We start from the raw sequence: 19342 nt of genomic DNA, 5'->3' as shown, positions 1-19342 counted from the left end.
TACTGTCTACTTTCTTGGGTTATATTCTTTTTCTAGTGAGCAGCCGGTCTCAGTGGAGACGCACGTGCGCTTACGTCAACCCACCTGGCCAGGGCATTCATGTCGATTAATGGATCCATGATTAACACTGGACTTTTTGTACAGCTGTGAGTTGGTCCCTCGTATGATGAGCTCTGCAGAGGAAATAAATAATGGCGGCACTCAGAAGGCTTCGACAACAATCGCCAGGTGGTACTGACCCACCGATAATCTCATGGAAGCGTGGCTGTTGTTCCCCTGACGTGCCGAACAAAGGCTGGCGCCCAAAGCAAGTTTTGGTCTTGTCTTCCTCCTTTGTGTGCTCGGTGGCACTGCACGCACCTTCGCCGAATGGCTTTTTCTTCCGACGCCTTCGAGTAGTCCCGTAACGAGCCCTTTTTCCCTCGCCCCAAGACAAGCAGCTTCCATAGAGCGTTCCCCCTGCAATTAGCTAGTGTAGTCCCATGAAAGGGAGCGAGGAGTCCACGTGCCTTTTGTGTGGCGGACAAGCGTGTAATCGCTTAGCCCGTTCGTTGTCTATCCAAAAGGCGATGTTAAGGCGGAGCCGGAAGTTTGCTCATGTTTGCAAATAGGCCCGGAACAACAAAAACGTGGACCACAACAGCAACAACGCTTTTGCACGTAGAGGGACGTTGGTTATTCCTGTTATGTCATAAGACTTATCTCTTAAGATATATTCATAAGCATTTTTTGCTTCTTCGAAATTTAGGAATTAAGTGGAAATGTGCATGCAGAGTTCGACAGTGCGTCAAATTCGTAGTGCATTCGGACTAGTACCGCACAAAACTCTCTGGAGCTTTTTTACATCATTTGTAGTTCCTCTGTAATATATTCTTTCTCGCTTTGCATTCAGAGCGCACTCACTTTTTCACACTTCTAGGTTCAGCGCCCTCGAAACTTTTTAGATACAAATTAAGCTCATCACTGTCATATTTCATCACTAGCCGAGTTAAGTTCACAGCAAGAATTGAAGTTTCACATGAGTGCTACAAAGGTGATTTGCTATTTTATTGCTGTCTGAATTCAAAGCACTCTGCATATCTGATAGTGAAATGGTTATCGGTCTTGTAGCTAAGTTGATTCCTCTGAACTATACAAGCACCGTCATCAATAATTGTGTTTCCAGCCAGAATTTCACTGCAGATCAAGGACCTCTTTATAGAATTCGCTCCTAAACGCAAACACCCCGCACCGTCATAATGCAAACTAAATCTCGGAATTTCCTGATCTCCGCATTCCACATTGTCTGCGAGAAGCAAACACATTTTCCTCCGTTTGAAATTTATATTTCTGTAACAGCAGAACCAATTATACATATTCGTGCGGGCAGCTGTTATACTCCTGGCGCGTAACTCTGCGCCTGCATTAGCAAAGATGTAAAAAAGGAGCTATTCGTATCGCTAGTGTGCTTTACGTTTGCACTAATTACATCTGTGATTTCTGCGAAGATTTTAAAATATTTATCAATTTCAAGAGAACAAAGCTTGGTGCATTCTTAAAGACCACATTCTTAAAAAAGGCGATATCATTTCGAAGTTTGCTCAACCGCAAATATTCCAAAACACCCCGCAAATTCTCCAGGCCGGCCCAACACAGAATTTCACTAAGATTAATTAGCGCGAAATTAGTGGGCGAATTAAAGTGGGTTAGTTGTGGAATATTGCGGATCAGTAGATACATTAATGTGGAAGACGGGGTCTTGCTAGTATAATCCCTTATGATAATGCACTGGGGGGTGCTCGAACAATCTAAACCTCATATCTTCAAATTTAGCGTTGATGGGGGCATCATGACCCTCTTGACTAATTACGTAATATCCTTACGGAGGAACCAGGCGGGTTTTTGCAAGACGACAACCCAAATGCTATCGCGTAAATATTTAAAATGCAATAACATTGAATGCACATTACTGTAAGGGGCCAGCCATCTTTTCCGAATGGGCTTGAATGCTTCAGCTATGCGCGAAGATATCTCACGACGACAGAACAGGTCAGCCTGTTTCCGTCCTTGTGCGCCGTCCTGATTTCATCCCAGACGAGATGTCAGCGTGCGATGAGGACGCTCCAGCATGCCCTATGCAAACGGCGCTTAAAAGAGCGGGGTTAATGGCCAGGAAGGACCACCCGTCTTTCCCGGTAGCGTTCACTGTATAAAAAGGAAAAAAGGAACAGTAGCATTTTAAGATGTAAAGGAACCTTTACTGCTCGTCTCCTTCGTCCGAAAGGAGAACTACCGGACGTGTAGCGCGCGTGATGTCGATCTGTTTTTCTGCTTTGTTTTGTTTTGCTCGCCGTGAAACGACGCCTCTTAAAAATCCTTTACGAGGCTCCTTGGGCAACGCACGCGCTGAGCACGCTGCGAAGGCTTGCGACGAATCTTGTGTTGCGAGAGAAAAACAGCCTTTCTAGACGAGACGGTTTGCTCGACTTAAGCACCATCTGTTTATTCAGGGCTGCTTTAAGGTCCAGGGTCATTACAGGCATAGCGGCATGGCAGCAGAGAGCAGTGCGCAAACTTCTGCCGCGTCGTCTAGTTTGTGTGCGTCTGATGGTTAACGTTGTAGGCCATAGGTGCTCATTTCGTACTGCGTGTAAGTGTCGCAGCCGGGACGCATGCATCGTAATAAATGTTTCGGTTTCGGTACATGCCGTAAATATCGTTCGTTTCTACGTCTTGACCTGTGATGATGTTTGTTTACATAGATGAGCTTATGCAAGGCGGCATACCTAAACAACCAACGACATATATGGCCGCATTTTTCACCAGATGTTAAGAACGAAGTTAGGCAGAGACAATTCACGACGAAATTGACATGAGGGCGTTCTGATCTCATCATTCGGGCTGCAGTGCCCTGTGACGTTTGTGCATTGAGCGTCAATGAAGTGACACGAGTAACACTGATTTCAGGATGATATTTTCTGGTAACTCATCCACCACGGCGGGTGCACTACTCGAGAAAGGTGCCCAATGTCGGCGCAGTGAACCTGTTCGTATCGACACAATTGTTGTAAATGTAGCAGCCCGGGGGCTTTTTTTGTGAAGTCTTACATGCCTGATTATTGCCAGTGCGCTAAACTTAACATTTATTATGGAAGATATTTCAGTCTAGGCACCATTGGTGGGTTGACAAAAAAAAAAGTAGCGAATTTTGCAGCCACACCTAATTGATGCATAGGAAGGCCGTGAAAAAATAAGTAGCAATTTCTTCATGCGTGTATCACACAGTTTCCTGATCAAACACGGTTCCTGTCTGAGAAGAAAAGTATAGAGAAATGACGTGATTTCATTTGCATGCATTGAGGTAAGTTATTCGATTGTGTAAACTCTAAGCAAAAAAAAAAAAACAGCAGAGCGACCGCAATAAGGACGATTTTTTTTAACGCAAGTATTCAAAACACGCACCGGTGATTTAATTAGAAGGCAGTAAAAACGTCAGCCGAACGCTTTCCTAACAAGGAGTTCAGGGGATAACACAGTTTACCATTCTTTTTTTTTTTTTGCATGAGCAGTCACACTGCACGTCACTGTATGTCAATGAGCCGGCTAAAAAGCCACTCTACATGCAACTTGCGGTTTTCCAGCGACGTTCTGATATTCGTAAAGCAAGAATGGTGATTTCATGCATTAAATAAAGAAATTCCGGGATTACGCATCATTTATCCCATCGTGTCATTAGTTAAAATGTTCCGTAGAAAAAGATAAACAAGGTTTTATGCTTAACAAGCGTATCTTGCCAGAAAAATTGACTGCTTGCCACCAGATATTCTTCTTTCGTTTATAGACAACCCTTATATTAGCTTTAACGTATTTATATAATTCTTGAGTTGCGCCTAAAAAGGAGTGAGCTGATAGAAATCAATCGAAAATTGCATTTATTGCTGAAAAGATGATAATAAGTAGGAACACCCCACCCAACATCATGCATTGAGAAGGTTATTACCCTGTTACAACAGACTTGTTCTGAGAAAATCTAATTTGAGGAAGAAAACGATATACTTGGACATTTTCAACCAGCACAGAGAGCAGTGAATATTCCTGAAGCTACAAGTTTTTCTCCAAATGTGAACGCGTAAACGCACGCACAATATTCGAGTAGAAACGCAGTAGTGTTCAATCAGTGCCGCACCAACCTACGCGGAACATCTTTTTGCCTGCGCACAGCAACTCTTTGAAGAGCTGCAGATGAAAAACGAAAAAGATGTAAAAAGTGTAAAAACTACCAAAAAAAGAGATGTGAAACGAAATAAGTATCTGTGACATAACTTCTTGCAGAAGCGCTTCGAATAGTGAACGCATGCAACAGTGGTGGAAGAAATTATTATGAAGAGGTTTAGCTGTTCGTCATTATACTCATTTTGTACACTGTCAAACTTTTCTCTTCGTATTTCTTGATTTTATTTATCCTGCATCATTAAATAATAAACATAACTTTCTCTGCACTCGAAGCATTATTTAAAACGATTTTATGTTCATTCATATTCCTCAAGCACAGTTTCATGCTCGTTACTTGAGGAATAGACCTATGCATTATACATTGAGAGCATTTAGGCCACGCACGTGTCTCTGGGCAATACCTCTCTTTCACTTTGAGTTTTACTGCGGGTTAGGGCGCTCTGTGTACGCAAATGTACACAAGAGTTTAACGAGCAAGCCTAGTTTCAAAGACATTCAACCACAAGGTGTACCTCTCTTGGCAGTACAGCTTCAGTGGGCAGATGAAACATCTCACTGTTGCAGCTTAGGCGCTGTGCTCGACATTTTAGCTGTTTATAGGAACGACCCTGTTTGTGTCGAGGTCGCGGCAAATATTGCAGGTTTTCGCAAGAGATAATCTCAAAGAAGGTTTTGGGTGCGGCTGTTAGACAAGATATGTTACACGTTCTAAAATCTCCACTTTATTTGGTGTGCTGAGTGCGGTTTTAGAGCACCAACGTAAGGTAAATGATGTAGTACTCCACAGAATTTCCTGTACAAAACATTCGGGTATGAGAGCGGGTTTATGTTCGCGTTTTTAAGACAACAAACGCCCCAAGTAAAAGAAGTAACGCTGAAGCAATCGAGCGAGTACTCTTGCACTACACTGTTGAGTTACAGAAAAAAAAGAATAGTATCAGAAAGGAACACTTCTAAAGGCTCGCGTGGGCGCTTGCTTGCCAGAGACAAACAAAAACATTTCTTTTCCCCCAGGCCTGAAACCTATGGTTACTGGTGGGCCTCTTTTCAAGTTTCTGGGACCTTGGGGTAGCTTCATTTGGACGACATCAAATACACAGGGGCTGAGCTTACGTTTTTATTTTGCGTTACTCGGTAGTAACCGTGTTTTCTTAGTGGAGACACAATAGCACCAAGCACCTGCAGGAGTGTACGCTGCCAAGGATTACCATCATTGTGCTCGCTCAATACCCCAAGAGGTTTTGAGGAAAAAAAAACAAAGCATTGAGTCGAATCGAAGTGGAGAGTTCGTTGATTTGTACAAACACAAACACTTTGCTGCCGAGGTCAAATGTTTCGAAAGATGGCGCACGTCGTCCCGAATATGCAGCCAGGAGGGCCTGGAAATTGAAAGTCGGGTTTGAACCGGATGCCACGGTCCGGAGACGCGAAAACATTGTTCGAATAAGCTCTTCCCTTGGGCAATTGAAGTTTTCCTTTTCAAACCACAAATTAGAAAAAAAAGACAGCGATGTTTGTTTTTGTAGTCGGCTGAGAAGAAATTGTCTTTTACTCCTGCTTGAACAGCTGGATGAGTATGGCCTTTTATGGAACGAGCACTACGAGTGAATATATATAGAGTTCATGCGTCTTGTGATTTGTAGCCGACATAAACTGCGAATTCGGCGAACGAGCTCAGAACTGCTTAAGAGCTTCGCTGTTCTTAAAGGTATTAGCGAAAACACTAAAATTAGCTTTTACTGTACAGAAGCTTAAAGTATAAGTTCCACACAGGCCCTATTCAAAAAGAAGACGTGATGATTGAAGCGTGAGAATCGGTCACTAGAATTCTCTATCTATATTGTAGCCTTATCCAGAATCGCAGTTTACCTATTTTGAACACAAAGCTGCAAGGGACGCTGCAGTTGCACAGAATCTTGAAGACATTTCTGCCATTATCGAAACACTGCATACCTTGGGGCTCAATACGAACACAAATTTTAAATGCCATTCTTGAGGAAAATTTGCGTCGAGCAGAATATTTTCTGAGCCTTTCATTACGACATAATGTTTCTATGGCGCCGTGGAATCCGTCCTGAGAAACTACCTATAACTGCGAACAAAATGCACAGCGTAAGAGATGATCGCGATTGCTTGTCGTTTTGTTCGATTATATGAGTATTAAATGTTTCCTTTAGCCAAACTGCTTTCGACCAATGATTGCTAACAGATTTCAGTGTTCGCGAGAGACATTATAAGGAGTTTCAGTTCAGGGCTACAGCGTCACTGCTAAAATGGCGTTGGTCCAGACGTTACACGTGAATGAGCGACTTCACGTTCCCTCAGTCATAAATTGAAAACCAATTGCTCTGACACACACGACCGACACAGGAGACGAGTTGACATAACGGGTTCGGCCGCTCCTGTCAACTTCGTCTGCTGTGTCTGACTTTTGTGTTGGCGCAAATTGTTGTGAATATATAGCAATGCACCAAGTTGTCCAGCAGAAATTACTTCAGATGTACTACAGAGTTGCATTGGGCGATTACAACTGTGGTATGCATGTACCCTAAGTCGAGAAGAGTAATTGTTGAAGTCGTTGATAATCTTTAGTACCCTGATCTCTCACAGTTCGCCAAAAGAGCAACTGACAACTGCGGCAGCTTTATCGATTTAAGGGCGCTCGTAAATTTGTGTGCAAACCTGCCGCTATAAACAGTTACGGAAGTGACCCATCACTGGTGCACAGCCTCGTAAAACCAGCTCCTTCTTCCGGGTTAGGGCACTCACCATAATGAGTGGCGGAAGGCTAATGAAAAAGCACGCTTGCAGTGCGACTGCAGGGAAACACTGAAGCTGCATTCAAGGTCGCCATTGTGGACACCATTAAATGGGCTATCACCAGTGAAGACGTGTGGATATAAATAGAAGGAGCACTTTTGATGTCGTGAAGAGCGCAACATGAACCCGTAACCTTATGTATTATTCTTACATAGTTTTATGGCGGCTTTCTCGGATAATCAAAGTAAAAATAGTGGCTGTGGTAATGGTCCACCCAGATGTTTCCATCACTAGGAAGAGAGCCTGGTGTCCTTGGCCATGCGGACAACTCTGTCGGAGCAAGTCTTATTGATTACGTGTACGTTTCTGGGACCCTATTCTCTTGATTGCAGCCTGATGGTGCTAATAGCAGAGAATACAGGCATTTAGAGGAAATACGGAGAGGCGGCTTCCCGTTATACGCATGTCCTAGAAGGTAGAAGCATAGTGTCTCATGGCCAGCTGGCCTTTACAAGAGGCCAAGTCGACGTCGCTGCTTTGGAGGATGCCGTTCCTCTGGTTTGTTGAAGTATAACTTTCGAAAGCGCTGCGACAAGGGACACAAAGAGAAAGAGACGAAGGCCCAGTGCGTCTTTCTCTTTGAGTCCCCAGTAGCAGAGCTTTCGAAAGTTTTCAAAGATGTACCAACTAGCTCAATTGTCCGTGTTGAATTATAGGTAGTAGATACTCGAGAAAATAAAAGGCGCTCCAAGAAGTGCACGGGTTGCTTTAACTGCAAGCTTTTCCCTCCACCCGAAGGTCTTGTACAATGCGCACGCAGTATAAATGCGAGCTTTAAGGCATATTCGCGATTACCTCGAGCCCGATGGATGCTTTCTTTATAGCTAGCGCTCGAATTATGGGCTTACGTACAAGCTCTGAACGTTCACGATTAGTGGAATGTGTCAAGCTGCACGCGGTATAATCTCGCGTGAGTATTTAAAGAGAAATTGGAAGCGCGGACCGTTTTGGGGTTTCCTCCTCTGCATTGCTGGCGAGTGTATCAGTTCGCAATGACGGCACTCGACAGCATGAAGGCCAGAACAAGAAGAGCCAGTTTATTGCGGAGCATTGATATATATAGCCTTCGTGATAGCGCGGTTTAAGCACTGCGCATGTCAGGCGTGTTATCACGCAAGCCCGATACATCCTTCCAAGGTTAGCACAAGACAGTGGTTCAAGTTCATGATAACTGATTGAAAGCAGCGTCATAACGAAGACGTTGGGGAGGCTTCGTGGTACGAGTCGACCTCCTCAGACTGATGACACTTGTGGGTTGCTCTGGATGGGTAATCGAAGCCGAAGGCGTGGCACCGTGGGCTAGATGTTGGTCACAGAGCCCCGGAGGCTGCTGGGGTGCTGCACTTGTAGTGCCATAAGGCTGCGGTGTCACACTCCCTGGACTGTTCCTTGCATTTGGGTCAGCTTCGTCTGCGCAGTCGTCGTCGGTGTCATCGTCACTTGTTTCAGCATACTGCTCGCTGGAATGAAGCAGGTGTCGCCTGTTGCGCCGAAGAACACGACGACTTTCAGTTACAACGTGGTAGGACCTCGGGGCAGCTTCCCCAACCACCTTTCCTTTCTGTGACCAAGTTGTGTCTCGCAGCCTGACGACGTCACCTTTACCTAGTTGAGGCAACGGCTGTCCTTTGGGCGTCTGGCGGTGCTTCTTGACTTCGATAGTCTTAATACCGCCAAAATCGGGGAGATTAGATCGAAGGCGCCTGCCTTGAAGAAGCTCGCCAGGGGATTGACCATCAATCAGTGGCGTTGATCGGTAGGCCAGAAGGCCTAGCCAGAAGTCGTGTCGTGCGTCTTGAGTTTTCTTCATTATCCGCTTGACAATTTGCACACCTTTTTCAGCAAGGCCGTTAGACTGCGGGTAGTGTGGGCTAGACGTGACGTGCGCAAAATCATACTCTTTAGCGAAGGCTGCGAACTCTTGGCTTGAAAACTGTGGTCCATTATCAGTGCACAGTTCGATAGGAATGCCGTATCGAGCAAACATAGCACTGAGAGCCGCAACAACACTTCTTGCACTTGTGTCTGGAAGCCTCTCGACATCTGGGAAGTTGGAAAGAGCATCATATACGACAACGTAAGAATTTCCCCCAAAACAAAAGATGTCCGCTCCGACCCTGTACCACGCACACTGCGGCACCGGGCGCATTATCAGCGGTTCTTTGGCTTGCTGGTACGCGAACTTTCTGCATGTAGAACAGTTTTGGAGAAGCACTGCGATGTCGTTGTTCAAGCCTGGCCAAAAAACGAGAAGTCTTGCTCTTTCTTTGCATTTGTTTAAGCCAAGGTGGCCGGCATGAATTCTTGTTAGCATTTCTTGTCTCATGCTTCTCGGTATGACAGCTTTTGTTCCTTTGAACAGAATTCCGTTGATTACGGACAGTTCAGATGAAAACGGCTTCAGCTCACCTTGAATTGGGTTTCCTGCTGATAAGTTGCTGACGACAGTGTGCAAGTAGCAGTCACGAGCAGTTTCCTTTGCCAGTTTTTGCTGCGTTGTTACCGTGACCATGCCGTTCAGGAGCTGTAGTGCGTGTACTTCGACGTCTTCTGTGGCACCAGCATTGTCGACACCCCCGGGTGTAGTCGATCGTGAGAGCATGTCTGCCAAGACCAGGTGCTTCCCTGGAACGTACTGTAGAACATAGTCATATCTGAGAAGTCTTAAAAAAAATCTCTGCAATCGTGGGGGCATGTCACAAATTCCTTTAGCAGCGATTGACAGAAGTGGCTTGTGGTCGGTCTCGATAATGACCGTCTGTCCATACACAAACTGATGAAACTTCTCGCAACCGAACAGAATGCCCAGCGTCTCCTTTTCAATTTGCGCGTAACGCTGCTCCGGTGGTGTTAAGACTCGTGAAGCATATGCCGCCGGTCGCCAGTCACCACCGTGACACTGTAAAAGCGCCGCTCCGACGCCGTCCTTGGACGCATCGCAAGTTATTTTTGTTTTCTTTTTGGGGTCAAATATTGCTAGCAAGGGTGATGTCGCAAGTGCCTGCGTGATGCATTTCCATTCCTTCGCGTGGTTTTCGGTCCACTCGAACTCGACTTGCGGTTTGATAAGCGCTCGCAGCATCGCTGTTCGTTCTGACAACACTGGCACGTATTTTCCGAAGTAGTTGATCACTCCTAACATGCGCTGTAGATCGGTTTTGCTTTTTGGTGTTGGCATTTCCAACAGATTGCGCACAAGCTTCGGGTTCGGGGAAATTCCTTTTTGTCCGATAACGTCACCCAGAAAATGCACCTCTGTTAAACCGAACTTGCATTTTTCGGCGTTTAGTGTCAATCCTGCTGTTTCGGCAGCTTTCAGAACTGCTACTAGCCGTTCATCATGCTCTTGACGTGTAGTGCCCCACACCAAAATGTCGTCGATATACACGTGAACTCCTGGCAGCCCGTCCAACATCTGACTCAGCATTTTGTGAAAAACTTCCGGTGCCGATGAAATGCCAAACGGCAGGCGCAAGTAACGGTATCGACCGAAAGGAGTGGCAAAAGTGCAAATTTTTGATGTTGCGTCGTCGAGGGATATCTGGTGAAATCCAGAGTTTGCATCTAGGCAACTAAAGTAGCAAGCGCCGGTCAATTCTGCTTCAATATCTTCTCGCCTGGGAAGCTGGTAGTGTTGCCTCTTTATATGCTCATTGATCCTTCTCGGGTCCATGCACACCCTAAGACTGCCGTCTTTCTTTTTGACCAAAACCAAAGGGCTTACCCAGTCTGTAGGTCCATCTTCTTTTGTGATGATACCAGCTCTCTCCATTCTTTGAAGCTCGTCGCGAAGCGGTTGGCGCAAAGACAGGGGCACCCGCCGCGCTGGCTGGACGACTGGGGTAGCATCTGGCTGTAGTACCATGCTGTATGGTTGCTTTAGGCATCCCAAACCCTCAAAGACGTGCCTGAAGTGCTTGATCGCTTCGTACTCAGCAGAAGTGTTGACAGTGTCCACTGTGCGCTGCACAAGGCCTAGAGCTTCGCATGCGTGAAGCCCCAGTATTGCACGACGTCCATTTTTCACCACGTAGAATTTCACTGTAGTTGCAGCATCTCCAACGGTTATTTTTTGAACTGTTGTTCCGAAGTTGGTGATGATGCCTCCATTGTATGCTCGCAGCACAGAGCTCGTAGGATTCAGTTCGGCAGTTTTCAACTTGCGGTATATCGAAAATGGTAAGAGGCTTGCTTGTGCTCCGGTATCCACCTTGAATAATGCTTTACGACCCCTAACTTTGGCTTCGACAGTCCAATCACCAGTAATGCAGCTGTCGATGCAGACGTCAAGAACATCAAACTCATCATTGAACTGTGCGCCGACTTCGTTGACGAGCGCCCTGGCCGGACAACAAATCGCAAAGTGATGCAGCTTTCGACCAGTGTTGCATCTTTTTCCGTAAGCAGGACACTGCCTCGGCTCGTGCCGTCGGTTGCATTTCTTGCACCGGTACGAACTACCGTTTACTGCACTGGTCTCTTGCCGGTCTACGCAGCGGTGGCACGACGCCCTACTGCGAGAGACGGAGTCAATGCTGGCACCGGGCCTGGCCCAGACCTGATTTCTTTGTGCCACTGATTCCGCTACCCTGCACATTTCTTCAGCTCTTAACAACGTTAAGCCCTTTTCCCGCAGCATTTTTTCACGCAGTTTGGAATTATTCGTCCCAAAGACGATCTGATCCCTGATCATTGAATCGTGCAGTCCTTCGAAGTTGCATTGCGCTGCTTGCTTCTTGAGGTCTCTAATAAATCTTTCGAACGGCTCTCCGTCTTCTTGTTTTCTCGAGCGAAAAACATACCGCTCATGCACTTCATTGCTTACCTCGGCACAGTATGCTTCAAACTTCCGGACCAGGGTGTCGTAATCTTCCTTGTCTTCCTGCTCACCAAACGTAAACGTGTTGAAGACGTCAAGTGCTTCGTCTCCGGCAACGCTCAACAGGAGTGCAGCTTTCGCTGCTCCGCTTCTTGGGTCGTCCTTTGGCGTGGTCGCCTTGATGAAGAGTTCCAGTTTTTGCTTAAACCGCTTCCAATTCTGCGACAGGTTATCGGAGAGCTGCAAAGGTTCCGGGGGCTTCAGCAGGTCCATAGCGCTCCGAGCTACGCCCTGCCCAACTGGCCACTTCTGACACCATGTATCAGTTCGCAATGACGGCACTCGACAGCATGAAGGCCAGAACAAGAAGAGCCAGTTTATTGCGGAGCATTGATATATATAGCCTTCGTGATAGCGCGGTTTAAGCACTGCGCATGTCAGGCGTGTTATCACGCAAGCCCGATACAGCGAGAGGGGGGGGGGGGGGGGGGACCGTATTACAGAGCAATGGAAACATATTACGGAAAAAATATATGTTTCTTCGTGGACATTTTACCTGAAGTTTTAAAACCACAGATGACATTCCTGATTGACTGTTTAAAAAGTCTCGGTCTGGGGGTTAGATATGTGGCGGTACTTTGCTTTCTAAAGAGCCAATATCATTCTCCTATGGCTGAGACGAACATGCGGCAAAGACTACGGCTCTCCCAAACGTCGCTCAGCGCGGGGACGCGCTGTGCGAACTCTGCTGTAAAATGGTGCATTAAAAATGTTTTCTGGCGAACTGAAAAATTTTTACGTTCAATAAGTTGCCGGTCAGTACAATAAACTGAAAATTGCGCTGCCACATTGAGATCAACTCAGTGTTCCCCGCAACGAAAAACACAGGAGAGAAAATGAGATTAGTTGTGATTCGAAGAGGAAATTGTCGGCATAATTTTTACTTGAAGAACACCATCTGCCGGGCTAGTTGGTTGCGATCCATATGTATCATCAGTGCGAACACAAAACAGGAAGAAGAACAAGATAGTACAAAGCGCTCTGTACTATCTGCTCCTTCTTCTTCCTGTTTTGTGTTCGCACTGATGATACATATGGATAAATATATAATTTTCACGAAGACACTGAGCGTTCAAATAATTCACGCGTATGGCAGGCACTCCAGCCCAGAGGGTCTGCTTTCCAAGCCACGTGTGGGAACGTCGCCACAGGCACCGAGCTTTTTCTCTGTATAAACAAGAGACCTCTACAAGCGGCAGTATCGCGTCGCCAGCATTTACCGAGACCACGTTAGGCCTAACCGGAACCGCCGTCAGCGCTGAGTGCAATCTCTGGTACGGCGTAGCCGACTCCACCGCGGGCTGCCGTTTGCTCAGACTACACGAGATGGCCCTTGACGTAGTGCGACAGGCGGACACCGCGCGCGAGAGTGAGCTCGAGTGGTAGACGTCAGAAGAGCAAAGTGAGTCTGCTCGGCGTGGGCACCTTATGTACACGAGCCTCAAGGGCTCGAGACTGAGGACGTCGAGGACCTGAGCCGGGTGCTGTCAGTGATGTCGTCCGCTTTTCTTACCTGCCAGAAAGAGTGAGGCCGGAGAGAAAACAAAATCTGAAATCGCTCTAGAAAGAAAAGACACACCCGTTATGAGGCAAAGCCCCGCCATGCCGATGCGGCGCTGCTGTCCAACCGGCACCGGGCAGAAAGTAAACTTCGGCGCCCTCTAGCGAGTCCTTCCACTGCGGTGTTACCGAACCGGATGCAAGTGCCGGCGTTCGCTCCCTGTTCGAGCACGCTCTGGCCATGGTAAGTTATCCGGCGCGGAAAAGGGGCGCGAAGACAATATTTGCTCCGGTTTGCAGCGGAGCTCACTTCTCGTGCAGTCGGAATCTGGCCGGAGGCAGATGGCGAGAGCGAAAGTGATACGACTGCGAAGCACTCCTCGAGGCGTCACGCGTGAGAACGCGCCGGGAAACCCGGGAAAAGTCAATACAGTACGGTAAACGCGAGAAAGGGGGTTCTTGATTTTGCGATGGTATCGTGCAGTGTTTGCAACAGCGATATTTGGAGCCCATCGTAGCCCTCCTCTGTGCATAGAAATGAGTCTAAAAGACTACCCCAAGCTCCTGAGCACGTATCGGACTCGGCAAAGAATTCGACGCTGGCGACCACTGCCACGGGGGCTATGTTTTGATCTACTTTTCCAATGTTAAACAACAACAAAAAAAGGTGAAAACAAATAACGTGCGGGTGAATGAACCAAGTTCTTTCCGCCAAGCTTTCCACATCAATTTTTTCAATTTCTTTCTCCTTTGCGTTTTTTACCCTTTAACTTGTAGCCAAAGGAAGATTTTTTTCACGGCGTTGCCTGAAAAGCCGGGGGAACGCTGCATACAATACAACCCAACAAAGGCGTCAGTATGAAATACCTCATTTGGTTACAAAAGCAAGTTATCGCTCTTCACCAGCTTCTAAAGGAAACTTTCGTTTAGACCTACCGCCACCACTGCGTTTATATTTTTTTTCGCGACCTTCGACATCAAGTTTCTGCATCAAAGCTGCGGCGCCAGGGCCGGCTGTGCAATCGGTATCCTAGACACCTCCCATGTCACGTCTTTTCACTACTTTCTTGGTGACCTTCTAACTAAGTTCTGCTTTCAGACGTAATTCAGGCCTAACGGCCCGCTTTCTCTTAGGCGTAAATGAGCGCTGGAGAAAGTTTCCGAACAAGAAGAGTGCCCTGGGGTGAATGTTCATGAAGTTTGGCTCTCAAAGCATGCCGGCGGCTGGAAATTGCGTGAAGGTCAGTGGGTGCTGATTTCCCAACGGGCCTCTCAGGCGGCAACAAATCTATGAAAGGCTAAAGCAGCGAAAGGAAAGCCTGGGCATTATGTCTCCTTTGCAAGCCAGTTGAATCGGCGGAGCTCACAAGAGGACCCCAGAAAGGCTTACCTGCTTTTACACGTAACTAACAAAAAGCACAGCGGACAGCTGCGGTCTTCATCAGCTAAAATAAACGCCGGAAGCGCCTAACTAGGTTAAAACGTCAAACATTTAATAAAGGAAGCAATAAATGTTGAAGATAATGTAACGCTGAGAAGGCGACACAGACAGCATCAATTAAAAAAACGCATTCACCTTGTGTCCAAAGCAACATGTATTCCTTAAAGCACACAACGTGTCTTACATCCGGTAAAGGATGCTGATTCGATGAAACGCTCTAGGCTCCTTTTCCACATGTCTTTCTGCTCGAAATGCCAGGCCAGGTCTCTAAATGCCACAAGCATTTCCGGTCGCAGGAACGCCGATCAAAGGCCCTCATGCCTCATCCCCATCGTTCCGATTCTTTGAGGAAACCGCCTGCAATAGAAAACCTCCGGCACTTGTAACGAATCAAGCTTGTTAACTACCGTGTCTCTTGGCTAAGACCGAAGTCATTATTCGCGTCATTACCCAAGCAGCTTCCAAAAAACGCGAAGTATAGCACTAATAAAGACATATACAGACCGGTACAGATATGGACTGATGTCCTTCTTCTGGCCTTTATCTACGCTATGAAATTAAAGCGTAGAAATGGAATGGAAATCTTTCTTATTATACGAGGACACCAGAAGTGTAGGGACACGGATAATTTGGATTGCAAATGCGGTCGGCACTAACCATGACAGCAAAATGAATTAAAATGGCGAAGAACATCGCTACCGTAGCCGTTTCACAATAATCTAAACATAGAACAGTACGAATGGCGCTGCTCACTAAAACATGAGAAGGGTCTTGAGGCCCGAAAATAACATTCCTCACCGGATGTCCCGGAACCAAAGATTTACGCTTGTCTGGATGTAAAAGCTGAAGGCCACATGATAAATCATCGTAGCTAAATATACCTCCGGCTGTTTTAACAATGCATTGCAATCAGGCACTCTGAAATACCAAATTTGAAAAAAAATCCATTCTAATTTTGTTTCTTGTGCCGCATGCACATAGGAATCGCGCCCTGCACCCTTCAATACATGGCATTTGAAAGTGCCATGTCTGTTAAGGAACACACCGCTCGTGCAAGAAAGTGCTTTGAAGAGACACACGTTGATATGCAACATCAACCTAACACCGAAATTCTAAATCTGAGGCGTGAGCCTGCTGCGCATAAACTTTCATGACACACTTCGCGATGGCTGTTAAACCATCGCAGCTATTAAGCAAAACTACGAACTGAAGACTTTGGACAGTTTTTTCTAGTACAAGAGTACTTCCGCAGAGAAAAGCTTCCGACACTAAGCGCAGTAGTTGGCAGATGTCGTGCAAAAACAACATTGAGATAAACTGAGCCTGTTTGACTTGAGCGCCTTCACATAACATGACAGCCGTCGTATCGCTGAAGAGCTAGCTGTCCGAATAACGCTCGTCGCTCAAAGAAGCTGCGGTTAAGCGAAGGAGAGGTGCACATTGACAACTCTGAAAAGAGAAACAGAATGAAGAGGATGCGCAGGTAGAAGCATAAACGACGAAACAACTTTGCTTTTTCTCAACGTAGACGTTTTTACGGCCATCGTGACCTCGTCTCGAGAGCATGTAAGCCATACACTGGACCCTTCGGACGGTCGTGCCTATGTACAGAGGACACATTCATTCGTGTCGTTTGGCGCAAGGCATAAATCTGGACGGCGCGTGCAACGCCACCAAGCAGGCAAGCGCCGGAGAGAGGCAGCAAAATGGCGCGCGGGGAATCATGCCGAATCCCGATTGGTCGTAAAACGGGCCATTCACGACGCTCCTTGCCTCTCCCGGTGTCCTCCTCGCGACGTCACCATTTCGCGCCGTACCCTCACTCGTTCGGTTGTGTCGTGCGTCGGCGCGAGACGTCGCTCCTTTACGACCGCCCTAATTTACCAGCCGTCCAGGCGGGAATTCTATTTGAATTCTGCTTAAATCTGTGCAGCACTATGCGGCACTATTAGTTGAGCGGCACGTAGCTGGCGCGAGATTAACAAAACATTATCTTACGTAATGACTATATATGGTTAGTCGGCGTTATTCGTGCCTTTTGTCCGTAGCGGCGTGCATTGGTTCTTCCGATGGCTCATTACTCATAGTTTTTCCGTAATAACAACCACCAACAAGCATTTGGAAGCTGACTAGATGCGTAAAGGTGCTCAGGTAAGTTTAGCAATGTGCGAATGTTCTCGTAGTAAAATACCTTGCGTAGTCTTCACACTCACGAATGCTGACCATACGTGTCTCCTGAGATAACACCGTAACTCCTAATATCCAGCCAGAAATAAATAACAGAATCGCGAACTTTACAAACGTTGGAGAAGTGCAGGTATCGAATATTCCCTTGAATAATCAGCTCGTCCTCATTGCATATTTTTGTTTGTTCTCGAATATCACGGCAATAGAGTTCGAGTGATCTCAAAGTGACTGCGCACGTTCTCTTAAAAAAGAACATGAGAGAACAACCGAGAAGTTCACCAGAACGTGAAATTCGTCTAGTCGGTTTTTGTATGTCTCATGGAAGAAATAAGCGCTGGGAAAAATAAAACGTCCAATGGTGCGACAGCAGCTTAGCGAGAAAGGCTCGCGGTTTCCACTGACTGACTGGGGCCCCGGAACACCATACCCACAGCACTGCACGTAACTTCTTAGGAGGCTAACGGTGCCGTCCCTCGAGGCCGCTGCAGGTGGGCAATCGAGCAAAAGGGCCCGGCCACAAGCTACTTTGCTCAGACCGCTACGACCTTTGGCCTGTCCGTGTCGCCATACGCTCCCTGCTACCCACCTGGTTGTGTGGTACGACGCAGATTGCGCTCAACGGACAGCCGTAACCTGTAGAGAAACTTCGCTTCCTCCACCACACGTGCGGCGTACAAAAGTGACGTCAAAGCTTCTCCATGGCACGGGTCCCGTATACGAATCTACGACGGGTTTAAACGTACATCCGATGTTCCCCGGACCGAATGTGCGGCCTCGTTAAAAACGGCCGTTATGGGGACTTTGGTGGACCTACTACGACGGTATACATCGGTCATATCTGCCGGAATTTGAGTTTCTGGAAAATGGCTATGGCTCACAAAAAAAACTTAATGTGATCGAGAGAACAGCTTTTCCGTTAACTCAAAAAAAAAAGCGGGAGGGGTCTTTTAGAAGAGATATCTATTCGTTTAACTCCAAGTTTGGAATAGCTATCCAAGGAGGTTTGAACGAGTGCCCGGGGAATCAACATAGAGTGCGGAATCAGGAAAAGCTAAGGAAGAGGCATTAACCAGAATGAGGAACTCAGTCATTGTATGCGAGAACAACGCCTATAGGCCTTCCATTTATAACGTTCAACTTCAGTGGGAATTTCACGCCGTTCATCTATGTGTCTGTTCGATTACTCAAGATTTCCGCGTGAACGGTCGGAAAATATGACGTACAAGTAGTCCGCACACGAATTATAAAGAAATAAGCAGAAAAATGGGTCCTCTAACCCACAGAACTCGTAATGAGCAAATAATGTCAAGGAACACTTTGCGGCGCTTTACGTTCTTTGGCTAGCGGATGAAGTGCAGTGTGAGAACTTCCTATATCTGCACCAATGGAGTGGCATGATTGTCTGGCGCGGTGCAATGGTAGATCTTTTTTTTCATGAAACTAAAATTCATTCTAGAATAGCAGTACACAGAAATCGAGAATCACAACTTCGCTTTAGAAAGAAAGACGCACATCATGGGACCCATCTCGAGATGTTCGTGTCTGAAGGCAGTTGCACAAAAAACGGCCAACGTTTCTTAATGCTCTTTTGAATAACTTTCCTGAACAGTGGCACAACGCCGCACTGTTGGTAGGTTTGAGGGAGCTTTTCATGACGTCGGTTATATTAAAGGTTCCGAGGGAGAGAGGCTTTCGCATAGAGAAATAAAAAAAAAAAGCTTGGACCATGCTTAACCTACCCTAGCAGTACAATGCGGTAGCGCTAGAAATCCCTCCCGCGCAAGTATTCCGTCTCCTGCATAGATTCCTAGACTGACGGGAGTCTTCATGCCACTACGACAGAGTTGTTCAGCGTTAAACCGATGCGCCACTGGCCTGGCAGGTGACTGTTTTAACGTAGCCACCGGTCGCGCTTCTGGGACCTAGGTTGCTATTCCCCTCGAGCTTCCGTACGCCACGCGTTTCCAGAGGTGGTTGGTTCCTCGGGAGGCTGCCTATCACGCAGCCAACGATCAGCAGCGCAGTACCACGGTGGGCCATCTGCCTTTTCGTGACATGGAAGGACGGACGCCGGCTTTTCTCGTGAGCGGCACCTTTAATGTTTTTGTATTAAACCCTGCGAGAAAGTTAAAGAGAAACGACTTAATTCGGAGCACATTACATCGGATTCTCCGTCAGAAAGCCACCCACCAAAAACAACAGATTTTTGTGGATCGGTTGCTGAAACTGTGAAGATATTTCATTTAGAGGTCATTATTGGCAAAGCGAAATGTTATTTGCATAGCGGTTGGGGATTTTAGCGA

The 19342-nt window shown here is 46.8% G+C and overlaps 2 protein-coding genes across 3 annotated transcripts in view; one reads left to right on the top strand and one right to left on the bottom strand.

The window, feature by feature from the left end:
• FMRFa (FMRFamide related propeptide) overlaps positions 1–19342 on the top strand; it is a 169397-nt gene that overhangs the window by 112211 nt on the left and 37844 nt on the right. The window lies entirely within an intron of this gene.
• LOC144103495 (uncharacterized) lies at positions 9495–12175 on the bottom strand. The gene is made up of 3 exons (XM_077636195.1): positions 10757–12175; positions 9592–9667; positions 9495–9523 (listed from the first exon to the last, which is right to left on the bottom strand). Exons 1-3 carry the CDS (start codon positions 12122–12124, stop codon positions 9495–9497), a joined length of 1473 nt encoding a protein of 490 aa, XP_077492321.1. The 5' UTR covers positions 12125–12175.

This window comes from Amblyomma americanum, chromosome 9 (genome assembly GCF_052857255.1).
Source record: "Amblyomma americanum isolate KBUSLIRL-KWMA chromosome 9, ASM5285725v1, whole genome shotgun sequence".
Classification (NCBI taxonomy): domain Eukaryota; kingdom Metazoa; phylum Arthropoda; class Arachnida; order Ixodida; family Ixodidae; genus Amblyomma; species Amblyomma americanum.
The sequence above is the reverse complement of the archived record's forward strand: the minus strand, read 5'-3'. Positions and strand labels throughout refer to the sequence as shown.

Coding starts and splice junctions, on each gene's coding strand:
- LOC144103495 (XM_077636195.1), bottom strand. CDS start 12,124: ATGGACCTGCTGAAGCCCCCGGAACCTTTGCAGCTCTCCGATAACCTG. Junction 9,668..10,756: donor AAGATGGACCTACAGACTGG/GTAAGCCCTTTG, acceptor TATGTTCTACAG/TACGTTCCAGGGAAGCACCT. Junction 9,524..9,591: donor CGGGGGTGTCGACAATGCTG/GTGCCACAGAAG, acceptor GTAACAACGCAG/CAAAAACTGGCAAAGGAAAC.